General features: G+C 45.9%; 1 protein-coding gene across 1 annotated transcript in view; it reads left to right on the forward strand.

Moving 5' to 3' along the window:
• Nucleotides 1–14,568, forward strand: part of LOC120810056 (oxysterol-binding protein-related protein 10) — a 32,383-nt gene extending 17,815 nt beyond the window's left edge. Inside the window, exons 7-12 of the mRNA XM_040164271.2 lie at nucleotides 4,975–5,139; nucleotides 6,449–6,971; nucleotides 10,172–10,358; nucleotides 11,202–11,384; nucleotides 11,885–12,038; nucleotides 12,514–14,568. Coding sequence (XP_040020205.2) covers nucleotides 4,975–5,139; nucleotides 6,449–6,971; nucleotides 10,172–10,358; nucleotides 11,202–11,384; nucleotides 11,885–12,038; nucleotides 12,514–12,558 — 1,257 coding nt within the window. The 3' untranslated portion in view covers nucleotides 12,559–14,568. The remainder of the gene's footprint in view (nucleotides 1–4,974; nucleotides 5,140–6,448; nucleotides 6,972–10,171; nucleotides 10,359–11,201; nucleotides 11,385–11,884; nucleotides 12,039–12,513) is intronic.
• The last annotated feature ends 1,083 nt before the right edge of the window (nucleotides 14,569–15,651 follow it).

A 15,651-nucleotide genomic window follows, 5' to 3' on the forward strand; every position in this document is an offset into this window, starting at 1 on the left:
GTGAAAGGAGGAAGTGGCGCGTGGCAGAGGAGGCCTGTTTCCCAGCGCTCCGACGGTACGTTGACAGTCTGCTGAAAGAAGCGTTCAGGTGTGGTCCGAACACCACCAGGGTACTCTTACTATCTGTCATGCAACGGGTGGTGCTTCACTCGCTGGGGATGCAGTCAGCTGAGGATTGTGGTCGGTGGTTGTAGCTTGTGAGCTTACACAGTCGCAGTTCACAGCCTGAAACTTTCAACCAGAGCTCTTCCCCCCATTCATGCAGCCACCTCCAAATATTCCCGTAATACACCTTCTCAGGATTTGGCATCAACTTGAACGGCACTTTGGCTTTCAGCTAATCCTACCGCCTACATGAGCACGCACGCGGCTGCCTCTTCGCTCGGTGTTCTCCCGACCGGTGATGCCACATGTTCTTGACACCTGGTGGAATTTACTGCATTCATTGCGAGGCGAAGGGTCCGTGCAGGGATTGGAAGACCTTTCGAATGGTCTTTTCGTCAGTCCCTTCTGGTTGCTTTATAGCTGTTACCAAATGATAGTATTTACATCTTCAATTCTATCAGTTCGGAAGCATTTCTGATGCGCGCCCATTCTGGTTGAGCCGTATCGTATTGTCCTTCTTGTGTAATGTGAATATAAGCGGTACTGCTGCATTTTACATCTGTTAAAAGGGACAGCGCGTATGATTTGAGGGGCATCTAGAAATGTGTTTTCAGATTGGAGCCAAGTGTTCCTAATCCTGCAAGGGGGCTTCCGGTTCCCACATCTCAAAGTCACGGGGTCTTTAATGAGACATCTGAAATAGGTATTGGCACTTTAGTCACTTTACTCTCCACCACTCTGAGAATGAAATAGCTTGTTGGAGACACACTTTATCCACCATGACACACACACACACACACACACACACATCTCTATGTTGTAGGTACTGGTCTCTGGTCCTCCCGCAGTCACTACATGGAAAATTCCATTTCTTTTCTGTTTCCATAAGTGGCGTCATCACTCTTCTCTGAGGACCACCCATTCATTTATTATTCAAGATGAAGGAGCTTTTAAAAGATTCCTGCTTAGTTCTGCTGGGACACTCACACGCTCTGCGCTCCCTCGCCAGCACGCCATGAAGTAACGCGCGCGCTTACTCGCATCCGTTCATTCAAAACCTCAAATACATTGAGATGGTAGAAAAATAGCAAAAGTCTCCGTCACACACTACCACATGAATGGAGTTCTCTGACTAGAAGGTTATGATCTTTATAAAGGGGGTGCAACACAGGGGAGACACGTCAATGTCGGATGATGCAATTATTTGTAAGCAGGTTTTGCATTTTGCTAAAGAAGTCTCCTGTTTGTTTTCCGCCCTCTAGTTGTCAGAAAAAAGGCTATGATTTACTTTTTATTTTCTTTAAAATCACTCAAATTGAGTTTTTCTTATGAGGGAGGGAGGGTTATTTGCCTCGTCATTAAAGAAAGGCTCGAGGAAAACGTTTTGTATCTCTGAGGAGGGTCAAGAAAAAAAATAAAGGAAGTTCCATCCTGCACCTCTGATGATAACGAACTCTGCCTAAGAATGCGATGAAGTCGGTTCACACACATTTTACACATATATAAGTGATGGTAAATTTCTTTATGTACACTTACATATTAGTTACCTCCATCACACTGTATATTATCCAAATCCCTGTCTGTGGTAATCTGCAGGACAAATTACATGATCTCATAAATTGCTGGTTGCCATGACAATGAACAAGAGATTAACAGCTCAACCTGAATCAGTCTGATAGAAGGCGTCGATGGGGGATTACAAATAAATTAATGCAGTTGACAGAAGTCTTTCATCTGACTCTGGTTTCCTCCGTCGTCCCACTCACCCAACTGCTCTCAATGATTCCCTTTAGTGAGAATGGAACATCATGTGATCATATGACCCTGTGCCTGGAAGCCTTATTGCAACGTCGAACTCCACTGTGCACTGAGTTTAGAAAGTTTAGAAAACGACAACAGGAAGAAAGTGGGAGATGGTCATGTGTTTGGTCTGTACATGGGAATAAAGACGAGTCATGGGGTTTGAGACGGATTAAGAGGACGGGACGGACCCGGATACCGACGGACGCGAACCCACATACTCCAAAATGCTGGACTTCATGTCACTTGTTCTACATGTTACATGTTTATACTTTCCTTTTGTCAGAAACATTCCATCTCAAAATATTTTCCGGGTGACTGGGCTTTCAAAGATTCTTTCAAAATTTCAAAATAAAGTATACATCTAGTCCTCAGACCACTCAAAGTGCTACAACACTACACAACATTCACCCATCCCAACACCGATGGCAGGAGGTACCATGCGAGGTGCCACTTTCCATCCCGACTAACAAAGAATCCACTTCACACATGCGGTAAAAGGTCTTTCCCAAGGATCGAACCGCCGAGCTTCTGCTCACAACCTCTGAACCCCAGCTGCCACGAAAGCACCTCGAGCATGCAGCCATAACTGGCCAGCAGAGTGTCTCCCTGAAGGACCCACACGCGACCATCCCCACGGTCCCCTGATGAACTGTGACCGTCCCTAAAGGGTTCCCACATGGTTTTTGGGGTTAGCCGTTAACACCAACACGTCATGCAGCGAGTGACGCGGGGAGCAGCTGCCCTCAGCCCACAGTTGCTTCCATGGTGGTAATTACACAGACCGTACCACGTCATTGTGTAGCCATGGGTGGAGGAGAGGGAGGAGGGGGATGGGACAGAGGAAAGAGGACATAAAAGTGAGCGAATAACAGGCAGGGAAGGAAGGAACACCGAGGGAGGGAGCGGAGTGAGTGAGGGGAGGCAGGAGGACAGAGAGAGATGGTGAGAGAAGGAGGAATCTGACGTAACACTGTGTGTATGTGCAGGGGCGGGGCTTGTAAGTGATGGGGAGGGCGGGGGGGCAGCGTGTGTCCTTTTAATCTGCCTATTAAAAGTGTAGCAGGCAGCGCTTTACACTCTCCCGCTTTCTTTCTCTCTTTCTGAGCATCTCCGTTTCCTTCTTCCTCCTCTTCTGCTCATCTCACATCACCTTCTTCTCTCCATCATCCATGTCTGTCGGCCTCTCTTCTGTCTCCGCCACTCTGCCCGTGGGTCTGTTTGCCACTTGCTGTGGTAGCATCAGGGCTGGGACATCAGCAGGGGTCTCTGTCTGTCTTACTCTGGATGGCGGACATGAAATCTAGCAGGACTCCCAACAAGTCAGCAGTGGTTGCATGCCAGCCCAACAACGTGAGTGGGATATCCCTTCTGTGTGTGTGTGTGTGTGTGTGTGTGTGTGTTTGTGTGTGTGTGTGCAGGCATGTTGTGATATTAGTTTATTATTGTGCTGTGTGCAAACGGCAGGGGGCAGATAGTTGAAACAGCCCGGCCATTTACAACTTGTAATAAACTTCCTGAAGCTGGACATCACAGAGGAACTGGGCACACAGATAAGAAAACGTGTGTGTGTGTGTGTGTGTGTGTGTGTGTGTGTGTGTGTGTGTGTGTGTGTGTGTGTGTGTGTGTGTGTGTGTGTGTGTGTGTGTGTGTGTGTGTGTGTGTGTGTGCGTGCGAGAGAGAGAGACGGTGGGACAGTGTGTGTGGGACAGTCTTACATAACCTCAGAGTAAACTCGAGTGTTAATGAATAATTCAAAAGAAGGTTTTTCCTCTTTTAGATTCTCAGGCTTAAAGGGACAGTTTGCGAGTTTGGTTCCTACTTTTGGATGTTGTCTCACGCGCACACTTTAGCTCCTCGATACGCGCACACACCATGTTATCGGGATAAGGCAACCAAATATGGTACACATGGGCCGTAAAAATTCAAAAGGACTTTGATAAATTGCATGATCATCTTAATAGAACCGTTTGCCTTATTTGTGATGAAGAAGACTTGATGATGAATTATGTTTTTCATTTGAGGAATCTTTTTTTTCCTGCCCACAATTTTGGGTCATTCATGATTTAAATGATACGGGACAGAATAAATGTTTTCCATTCATTATATTTCAACTGTTTCAACCATTCTTCTGACTTTCCTTTCAGGGTTTATTCAGGAAATTGAGCCTGGTACGATCTAACATCCTGATCTATGTGTACTGACGTGTGTATTGCATTGCGCTGGATTGTTACTCACGAACCAACGCTGTTTCTCTGCTTCCACACACAACAGTGTTTAACAGACAAATATCCCACAGATGAATAACAGGCGGGAGAAGGGATCTTTCATGAGTCCCCTTCATGCTTTGGGCCGGCCGCTCCTTCTTCTATTATGCATTAGCAACAATAAGAGTGAGGATCTTTTGCTTCAGCTGCTGCAGATTTAGGATCCAAGGCTGCAAAGAGCAGCGAGCTGTGATTGGACTGCTAGTTTGATAACAGACTCTTAATGTCAAACTCTTCAAATGGGGTATTTAAGAATCCATCCCTTTTTCATTCAGATGGAGTGGTTCGATGGTATTAACCTAATCTGGAGATGGGCAGCTGTTTTTGGCAATCAATTGATTTATTTCATGCTCCAGCTGAGGATGTACAGCTTGATCAATAGGCAAAGGAGCCGAAATAAAAGGGTTGAGATAGACATCCATGTAAACTATAAACTGGACCAAAAGAACATTCCGCCAATATATCCACCATCAGCCTCGTATCAGGGACAGAAACAGAAAATGGTCTATGCCTCAAAGCTGAAAGCAAATAATGATCTAAAGGGGCTTTTTTACTGCAGCTTCTACCAATACAACCAATACAACAGCTAAAGCCCTAAATGTCCCCGTTATGTAGACCCCCCAGTGTACATCTTAACAAACTGTACAACATGAAAGTGTTTGTTGTCCTGGACTCTGCACACGTTGCCATGCATACTCGCTGGGTGTGGACGGGGCACAAGCCTTCCTTTGGCTTCTTCTCCTCTTCTGCATCTCAGAGAGGCGTCTTCTTTACCAATAGTCACGTGTGTCTGTGCCACCAGGGGCAGCAGCAGGCCCAAACCAGCAGCCCAGAAGCCCTGGACCCCTGCGACGAGGTCACAGACACAGATGACAACGAGGAGGAAGACCTGGGAGTTCTGGATGACCAGAGGAGCATCATGCTTCACCTCCTGTCCCAGCTGAAACTTGGCATGGACCTCACTCGGGTAAGTGCAAGGTCTTTGCCATCATCTTTTTGAAAGGGTGTGAAAAGAGAAAGCTCCTGTCCAGGTTTTCTCGCAGCGACCCTCCTCAGCTGCGCCACGTGGCGTCACGATACGACCCACCTCCGTTTCTTCTTAATCACACTGGAAAGTCGGTTCCCAGTGCTGAGCGCCGAGGTCCAGGTCGGGGGGGGGGGCTTAGGGTCAAAGCCACAAGCCGCCTTCACCAAGCCAACAGAGAGCGGCCTAATGGGAGTGTTTGTTACCAGCAGTGTAGCGTGGTGGAACTAGTGTCTGTATGTGGGCCACAAGGACGATACTGTTGTTTTTATTTCTGGTCTTTCTTTAAAACTTGGCTTCTTCTTTATTTTCTTCGAGCGCTCCCCTCTCTTCTGTGGTGTTAAGTCGTAGTCATCAGACGTCCTCTGGCCATGTGATTGTGATGACTCTCGGACCTGATTACTGCCGGACCAGTGCTTTGGTTTGCAAGGATTGTGTGCTGGCGATGTGCACAGCGGGAGATTCAGTCCTTGAATACCTGAGAGAAGGGGGGATCCATCAGCAGATTACGAAAGAACCATTTGTTCTTGCCACGTCCATATTGACTGGTGGTGATGCAGTGTGACAGGAATCGACGCTTCAACTGTGGCTCGATCGAAAGGCCCCATTTGACTGTGAGCTCAGGGATTGACTTTATGTAATCTAAAGGCCAAGGGAAAATTACAAAGTACAATTCAGCCCGTCACACGACATGACACCATACTTTACCATTGAAGCTGTTAGTGGACCAGAGTTCATGTGCCAGAGATGGGAAAGGACAGTTCTCGCTTTCGCATTATTGATTTTATTCCTGCCTAAAATACACATAGAGCAGTCAAGCAGCCCTCTGTGTCAGGGATGCGGGGAAGGCAGGACTCACACGCAGACGTCGAGTAACAAAAGAAGAGGCCAAGGGGCAAAAACGCACACAGGAACCAGAGCAAAAACACAGGCAGGAACCAAGAAACATCCAGGACAAACGACAATGACGCAACAAGTGACACACTGCTTAAATACACTAGGGAGGTGCAGGTGATTGGACACAGGTGGAAACGATCAGACAATCACAGGGGATGACAGGACAAGGCAGGAAGTGAAGTTACCCGGGGAGACAAGAAGCAGAAAACTACAAAATAAGACAGGAAATAATCCACGCCGTGACACTGTGTAAGTTACCATGATATGACTATTTATGGTAAAAAGTCAAACTTGCGTCGGCACAATGATCACACAGCAGATAATACACGAACATCCCTGTCTATCCCTCTCTCAGGTGGTGCTCCCTACTTTCATCCTGGAGAAGCGCTCCCTGTTGGAGATGTACGCCAACTTCATGGCCCACCCAGACATGTTCCTTTCCATCACCTCCGGCTGCACGCCAGAGGAGCGCATAGTCCGCTTTGTGGAGTACTACCTGACCGCCTTCCACGAGGGCCGGAAGGGCGCCGTGGCCAAGAAGCCCTACAACCCCATCCTGGGTGAGAACTTCCACTGTTCCTGGTACGTGCCTCGGGACCGCGTTCGACCTCTCAGGACCGCCAACTTCACCGCGCCCAACTCGGCGCCCACAGCCACCTGCACCATTCCCGGGTCCCCGCAGAGGGGGGCCGACGGCAGCCGCAGGGCAAACGCAGATTGCTACTGTGTTCGTTTCGTGGCGGAGCAGGTGTCCCACCACCCACCTGTGTCGGGCTTCTACTGCGAGTGCAAGGAGAAGAGGATGTGTGTCAACACTCATGTGTGGACCAAGAGCAAGTTCCTGGGCATGTCTGTCGGAGTGTCGATGGTGGGGGAAGGTGAGAGAACGTGCAGCATTTCCTAAAAGAAAGCGTGTGAGAATTACTAAGAATTTCACTTCCATCTATCAGGTCTAACTGGTCGATAACATCCTGACCATGAAACGTTGTACATGCGCGGGTCTCGTCCAGCGTTTGTAGCTTTTGCTACAAATAATAGAATGTTACCAAACTACAATGTTTTTTGTGGCCTAAACGTAAATAAGTTGTTTAATAAGGAGTAACTTTTCTTAAGATATGATGCTAACTGTTGTATCCATGTAGACCGTATTTATACCATCACAGTCAGTTATTCTAACCCAATGAGATGAAGTAAAGTCAGTTCAGTAATTAATTAAACCCCAAAACACCATTGTTTTACACAATAAAGGCTTGTGCACATGCACTAATTTCACTCGGGTCCGACAAGAAATGTTATTAATGTTGGATGAAATAAATAAATTGCAAGAACCAGTAGACATATTTGGATCACTATTTTAAAAAATCTGTGGGTTTTTGAGTAGCATTAACAAGAAAACAAAAAATGTCAGAGCAGTGTTTTGTCCAATTGAATAAATGGTTAATCATGACCACAATCTGACATCCACAGCTGTTTGCACAGTGTACAAGAGCCTCCTTCAGCTGATTAAATCCACAAAGCCCCCGAATGCGCGCTCCATCTGCAGCCTCTAATTGGAAAACCGCTTCAGCAAATCAGAGCGCTATCGTGCACGTTTGCACTTTGTCTTCACCTTGATAACATCTCACGCAGCCGACGCCGGCTCAACCCGACAGACACGGGACACCAATGCATCCGACACACTGACTCCTCATGTTTATGTGCAGGGAGCTTCAGTTTTGAGTTCAGAGTGTCTCATCCTCCTTACATCACTTTCTCTGCGGCACTGTTTTTTTAGAATAACAATAACATTTACCTTTTGGCGGCAGTAACATATGAGCGTGAGGTTTCCGTAGCGCCGGGCCAGTGAGAGCTAGCTGTAATCAGGCCGGCAGTAGACATTCATTCCTCCAACACTCCTGGTTATCATGACATTCGGACATGTGGATGCAGATGAACAAATGTTAAATACTTGCTGGTGATGGACGGAGGCAGGTCGATGCTTCTCCCTCTGCCACTACTGCTTTAGTAACCCGATCAAATGGGAAAGGTGTTCATGCCCAGGTAGCCGTGTGGTGGTAGTGAACATACCCATAATTCCTTATCTAACACCTTTGAATGTGTTGTGATGAACCGATTGGTGGAAGGTTGGCGGAGCATATCAGCTCGCATGTATTTACTGTGTCCTGATTATGGGAGAATAGTGTGTCGTGTTCCACGCTGCCTGTATGCATAAAACCAAATCAAAGAATCCATTATTATTGATAATTGAATTAAACTTAATGTTAAAGCCCTGAACTTAGAATGCAGGTCGACGTGGTCTCTTCCCCTCTGCGTGTAACACTTTTCGCCCCTTTTTGAACGGTGAACAAGCCCTTCGACACAAGTGTCACACCAGGACAACGTGTATGAGCTTAACGGTTTCCTTTCCTTTCATTCGTGACATATTACCCAGCATTCATCTGCGAGCTCCTTGTGTATCAGAGGCGAGAGGAGGACCGACTGACTGCAGCACGTTGGTCTTTGTTTCACAGATGTGCAAATACACACATGGATGGATGCACACAATCAAGTGAAAATGTCCAGCGGGGGGAAATTACACACTGGAGGAAATAAGGACATTGTGTGTGTGTGTGTGTGTGTGTGTGTGTGTGTGTGTGTGTGTGTTTCTTGCTAGTGGGTATTTCAGATGAAGAAGCGTGTGTCCATATATGTGTGTGTGTCAAACAGATGTGTATGTGTCAGACCTGGGCCTATGGCGGCAGAGCGGGAACAGGCCAGCTGTCTGTTATATAAGCAGCGGGGAGGGAGGACGGGACGGGAGCTCACGCAGGAAGCCTCAATCAGAGCCGAAGCCGGATTCCGGGTCACGCCATTGTTTTCGCTCCATTGGTGTTGACTTTTGCGAAATCCACGTAAGATAGAAACAGGAGTCAAGGAGGGTGAGTCCAACTCACAACACGGATCACAGTCAGTAGGACCCTCCAGGGGCCGTGAATGTCTGTATGAGACGTCAAGGACATTTTAATCTGGACAAAGCGGTGCGGTCCCCGGACCGAAATAATTCTGCAGCCAGAGCGACATGGTGGCTTTTACGTCTTAATTTATGTTTGAGGCGATAATGAGAGTCCACTTACACTGTATACTCTAACTTGTGTCCACAGGACGATGAACACAGTAAATCCACACCAGTGCTACATTTATCACGAGGGAATATGACACAAAGCCCCCACTTCAGCTGTAAATAGCGTCATCTAGTCTCTCTTCTAAACTGGCTGCATTTGAGAGTAATAACTGGTGTGATGTGTGGGTGCAGTGTGAGGAACTGTGCGCTGCGCTGGGTTCTGCTGCGCTGGGTTCTGCTGCTCTGGGTTCTGCTGCGCTGGGTTCTGCTGCTCTGGGTTCTGCTGCGCTGGGTTCTGCTGCGCTGGGTTCTGCTGCGCTGGGTTCTGCTGCGCTGGGTTCTGCTGCGCCAGGCGGCGACCAAAATGACACGCTGAAGGGCAGTTTTAGTTTATTTATGTTACTAAATTGACTTACTCTAAATGTTTGTATGAGTGTAACTTCTCACTGTAGCTTACTGAGTTTGGGTATTTGCAATTTATGCTTCAACGTCACTACATTTCAATGGATGAGTGTTTTTTTTTACTCCACTTCAAATATGTAAATGCTATGCTTTGTCTTTGTAGATTCACGTGGTGTCTGAACGTCTTTTGTATTAATCCCAACAGTAATTCTACCAAAACAAGAGTAAAAGCCAACGCTTGATCAGCGTTCGCAGGGGTCTGACTTACTGAGGCACTTTTTAGCGTCTGTATGAGAAACGCCACGCTTTCCACTGCAAGGTTTACCCGCTCAAGTTCCATGTGATGAGCAGATCTTTGGCGCCAATGCTGATTTATTTCATTAGAGTTTGGTTGCGTCAACTTTAAACTACGGTCAGTTACATAGCAAACATGTCATTGTGCATCACACACATACTTATTTGAACCCACATCACAATCTTTTAATCTAGTTTAAGATTACCACAAAGAATAAATCGAGAGCTACGTAGTTTGGCCTCCTGTCCACTGTCTCTTAAATGTGTCCTGCGTCTCCCAAGGTGTGCTGTATCTGCTGGAGCACGATGAGGAGTACGTGTTCACTCTGCCCTGTGCCTACGCCCGCTCCATCCTGACGGTGCCGTGGGTGGAACTCGGGGGAAAGGTCACTATCAACTGTGCCAAAAGCGGGTACTCTGCCACCGTCACTTTCCACACCAAACCGTTTTACGGAGGGAAAGTCCACAGGTAGGCCGCAAGACAACGTGCCCGAACAAACCCCTCTTTGTGCCAAGGAAGCCACGGCAATCATCTTCTCTCGTCCCACCTCGGCACACACACATTGACAAGAAATGACAGCTTAGCACCGGGATGCGCTACGGACAACCAGAGGCTTGGTGACCACAGTCAGCTCTCCAACAATAGTTTTTCTCGTATTTCATGGTGCATTTGCTTTGAGGAATTCTTTGCATTTGCAGCCGTTTTCATGCCTACACGCTGGAAAAAGCCGCCTTTCATCAGCTTTGTCACAAACATCCACCTGAGGTCAAGGTGTAACTGGTTGGAATTTGATGAACTTTTAGGGCCCTAAATGTGTTAGACACACACACAGGGTTTTCCTCTTTAGTTAAACAGGTTATCCGTGCATTTGATCATATGCAGGCAAATTGAGTTATGGATGCTACAGAGGATGGAGGACATGAGGCAGCCCCCCCCTTTGATGCTGCTCATGTGATTACCCCCCGCGCAGCGACATATCCATTTCCTCTGCTGCTCCAATTTGCTAAATCAGCCATTTAAATAGCAACGCCCGGTGTTCAGGCGCACCTCGCTTTAATAACTTGTATTAGTCATCGAGGGTGAGTCTTAATTTCCCTCTGCAGGCACAATAAATACAATACCAAGACGGTAGCTTACGATGACCAAACACCTGCGAACGTATTTTGCAGATGCTTGGAATATGCTGGATGTGATAAGAGAAAATACAGGTGGCAACTCGTACACAACATGGCTGGTGATACCAGTGGGATGTTGCACAGCGCCACACGGCTGTGTTCGGGTGCTGAAGAACGCTTTGTTGATTTCTTACAGAGTGACAGCAGAGGTGAAGCACAACCAGACAGGAAACGTCGTGTGCAAAGCGCAGGGGGAGTGGAACGGCGTGCTGGAGTTCACCTACAGCAACGGGGAAACCAAGGCCATCGATACCTCCAAGCAGCCGATCATCAAGAAGAAGATCCTCCCTCCGGAGAAGCAGGGCCCGTACGAGTCACGGTGAGTCCGCTCTTCATGTGGTTCACGTGAAAAGAAAAGAAGACGCTGTCCGTGTTGTTAGTGAGCCTTGGCCAGATCAGTGTCTCTCAAACCAAACTGTGGGGCGGGGCCCTCTAGTGGGTCGCAGTGGTGTTACAGGCGTGTCAAATGGGGAAATTCTGAATTATTTTATTCTAAAAACTATTTTGAGAGCTTCCCATATTAAAAAAGGGACAAACACTGTATGTTGCTATTCAAGTATTTAAATGGAACCACGGACTCGTCCTAATATGTATATATATTTTTGTTGATTTGAATCTACTAACTGCCCCTTTAACTGTAAGGTTTATCAGCTTTTAGCAGATTTCTTTACGTCTACTGCCAAATCGTTAAGTTGCTGACGGCCAAACAACCTCTTATGAGCAGACACAATATGTGTATGGAACAGTGCACATGTAAGTCATGTCTTCCACTCGCATGCCAGACGTACTGCTGTTAATCTGTGTTTCCCTTTTCTGCAGGCGTCTCTGGCAGCACGTCACAGCGTCCCTGAAGTCGGGGAATATGGACGCAGCCACAGAACACAAACACCGCCTGGAAGAGAGGCAGCGCAAGGAGGGCAAACAGAGAGCTGCCACCAAAACCCCCTGGAAACCCAAATATTTCATTAAAGAGGTGAGCAGTCTGCACACCAGCGACATCACTAGAATTACTTTGACATTACATTACATTTAGCTGATGCTATGCTACACTGAGACACGGCTCCTGTTCTTGTTATTACGATTTGAACTAACCCTCTAACCCTTTAACGCTTTCAATATCCTTATTTTTCTATATATAATATCCACTGCTGCTATTATTAGTTGTTGTGGTTTTGCCATCATTTTTGTGCTATTATGTTACTATTATATGAGTCGTTTATGTATTTTGCTTTGAATATCTGTACACATGACATAGTATTCCACTTCTGTTCATCCTGGAAAGGATATTTCATTACTCAATTAAGCTGTTAGATAGCAATTAAACGGGTTAGACACAAAACACAAAAACATGGTGGAAACACACTGAAGTCCCCCTTTAAGTTGGGTTGATGTGTGTGTGTGTGTGTGTGTGTGTGTGTGTGTGTGTGTGTGTGTGTGTGTGTGTGTAGGGCGAAGGCTGGGTGTACCACAACCCTCTGTGGAAAGCTCACTGACCAGAGGCCTCGGGAGCAGCTGTCCAATCCCAGACCACAGGAGCGGAGCGATGGAGGCCGAGCGCTGGCCGACAAAAGTCTCGAGGAGGGAGAGAGAACAGAACAAGTGGTACCAAAGACAGGGGGGGGGGGACACTCTTCCAGTCCTGTCCGATCGGAGACATGTTGGCTCAACGGTGAGGTGAGACCGGTCCTACGCGGGTACTACAGCCACTTCTGAGATTACAGTATTACAGACGGGACGGACTTTCTAAAACTCAGTTTTTAGTCGTTTGCACAAAGTACTAATCAACGTTGTCGGTCACAACAGTTTTGCACAATTCACTGTACAATATAGCCAGTGTGTGTGTTTTCATGTTCATGTTTGTAACGGATGGATGAAATATTGAGCCTCTTTGTACGAAGCAGCAGGACCGAATGTTGTCAGACTAGTTCTTTTTTTTTAGTTGTAGCTGCAGCGCACTGATCTTCTCTGTACTGTAACTCATTTCAACTTTAAAAGACCGAGCTTTTTTAGGGAGGATTGTTTCACTAAGGAAAGCCTCAATCCTATAGAATATTTCACTGTCATAACATCTAATGAAAACGCTCCAGTCAACCGTCCCCATGGGCTGCAGAAGAAGAGCTCCATTACATACGAGCTGGATGTCCCACTGGAACATTTACTATGCTGCAGTTTGGACAATGTTTTAGCTTTAGTGGGTCACTTCACCTGGTTTAGTGTAAAAAAAAGAAAGAAGAGGAAAGTTGTTCATATCCGTCTAGTGGCGTCTCTCCATTCAGGAACCTGTGGTTTCAATGGTCCATGTCAGATGACACGCTAATAGCATTTTACATGTTATTCATTTCATGTATTTATTGGATGTGGGAGATCATAATCAAGATATATGACAAGCTTGCTCGTGTAATGAGCCAATGCAGTTTTAAAGCCAAATGAAACAATAAAGTGTAGTCGTACAAAGTTATCTTTTCTGCGTTAGCTGTGAGTTGAGCTGTGACGTTTCCCTGCTCAGTCTGCTGGCTTAGAGGTCTGTGCCGTAGATGGAGGACTACAGGGTTGGTTAAAGTTGCTACAAGGATTTTTTTTTACCCGGTTATGAAACAGTCTCAGTGTGAAGCTGATTATAAGCAAACAAGAGCAGAAACTCTTCCAGCTCCGTATCCAGCGGGAGGTGGAGAGCTCGGACCAGGACCACCGCTGCACCCTCTAGGTGGGGGTCGGCCACAGTGCAGGTGGCGCTCGGGAGGAACTTGCTCGTGGTCCAGGACGACCGATTCATCGAGTTCCGTGGGAAGTAGAGAACCAGAACCGGAAACCGACTGTCTGCAGTAAAATGAATAGTTTTCCAAAAGGACTCTGGTAGCTGCTGCTTGGAACCACATACAGCTGTGGTACTCACTGAAACACCTGGTCCACCTGGTCCGCAAGAACCAAACCTATCGAAGGCTCCTTGTAGTAACTTTAAGTAGTAAACTCCATCACCTCAAAGATCATCCAATAATATATCTGCTTTCATATAACAGCTTTTCCCACATACTGTTCTTCAAACAGCTGTATTTGTATTTGTAACTAATAGGTGCCATCGTGCACTCTGTAGACACATCTGTAGACACATCTGTAGCGAGGATCAGGATCGGAATGGGAGCACCAAGACCACGATGGATTATTACAGTACTTTGAGGTCCAGTCTCGTGTGTCCCAGGATGCCAGGTAGTTGACTCAATGCTAAAACAAGCAGTGCTACTGTATGTGTGATCATCTGCAGCATCTCAGCTCCAAACTATTCCTCCCTATTTTTAGTCTTTGATAGAAGCAGCGTTAAATATTCCATTGGAGTATAAAGACATAGTGGGAATATTCCCGGGGGGGAAATAGCGCTGTGACATCGACAAATAGACACCTCGTCCTCCATCTGACAGTGGAAACAAACAAACCTATGCAACACGTCACTGTAGACAGCAGACTCAACAATCGCTGTATTTGTTTTTAAATAAAGGTCTCTGATCACATTTCTCCTCCCCTGGATTTTGGGGTTCTTCTCTTCTTCAGTGTTTTGGTTCATCACATAATGCACTTACAAAAACAAAGGTACATTCATTTGCAGTGTTTAAATTGGAGCAATTGTACAATATTAACTAAATACAACATGTAAATAAACTGAACAATTACAGATTACAGAATTACAGATTATCTGTAAATGTAACATGAGAAAATATTTACTTTCACTTTCCCTAGATTATCTCAAGTAATTTGTCACAGGTCGAAGTAGCTTGGATTATTATTATAAGTGACTGATGGAAACCAAGCTGCTTCTAGAGTTAATGTTACCTATCATAGTAGTTTGGTAGTTCAAGCCATGAGAAATACATTTTAGATTGATTTGATGTCAAATCTAAAGCCCTAAAGTGAATCTTATGTACAGTATGTAGAGTAGAAATATTGTGGAGTACACAGTTTAATCACATTCAGTATTATTCACAAAAAAACCGACTTGAATAGATGTATTTACTTTTATAGATAAATACAATATTATAAAAGGTCCACAGCATGGCGATGCCACTTCACGTGTGCGTGCAGTTGAACACGTGGAACATCTTCACCTCTACAACTCTGGAAGCAGAGAAAGAGACACAACTGCCTCCCTGTGGAAACTACTAGTTTGTGCACGCTGCCACCTGGGGGGCAACGTGAGACAGGGACAAGAAAACACTGGAAAGGTTAAAAAACAAAACGTATTTGCAAATAAATATGTATATTCATATTGTGTGTATGTATATTCAAAATAAACAAACAGTTATTTAACCTCAGAGAAAAGGTATGGGATTCTCAATCCCTACAAACATCCACCATTTACGAACTATATTAAGGTTCAAAGTAAAAAATAAGTCAATCAAGAGCAGCGACCTTGATAGGAAATTATAATATGATCAACAGTCTTAGATATCCTAAATATATAAAATCAAAAGAATGTCATGAATTATAAGTTTACAGCATCCAATCTGCTTGTTACTGAAAGCAGATATTCCTGATGTTACTCTCCACCTGAAGGCAATGTACGTATTCTCAATATGCATTCATTATACACCAGAGCA

Source organism: Gasterosteus aculeatus, chromosome 20 (genome assembly GCF_964276395.1).
Source record: "Gasterosteus aculeatus chromosome 20, fGasAcu3.hap1.1, whole genome shotgun sequence".
NCBI lineage: Eukaryota > Metazoa > Chordata > Actinopteri > Perciformes > Gasterosteidae > Gasterosteus > Gasterosteus aculeatus.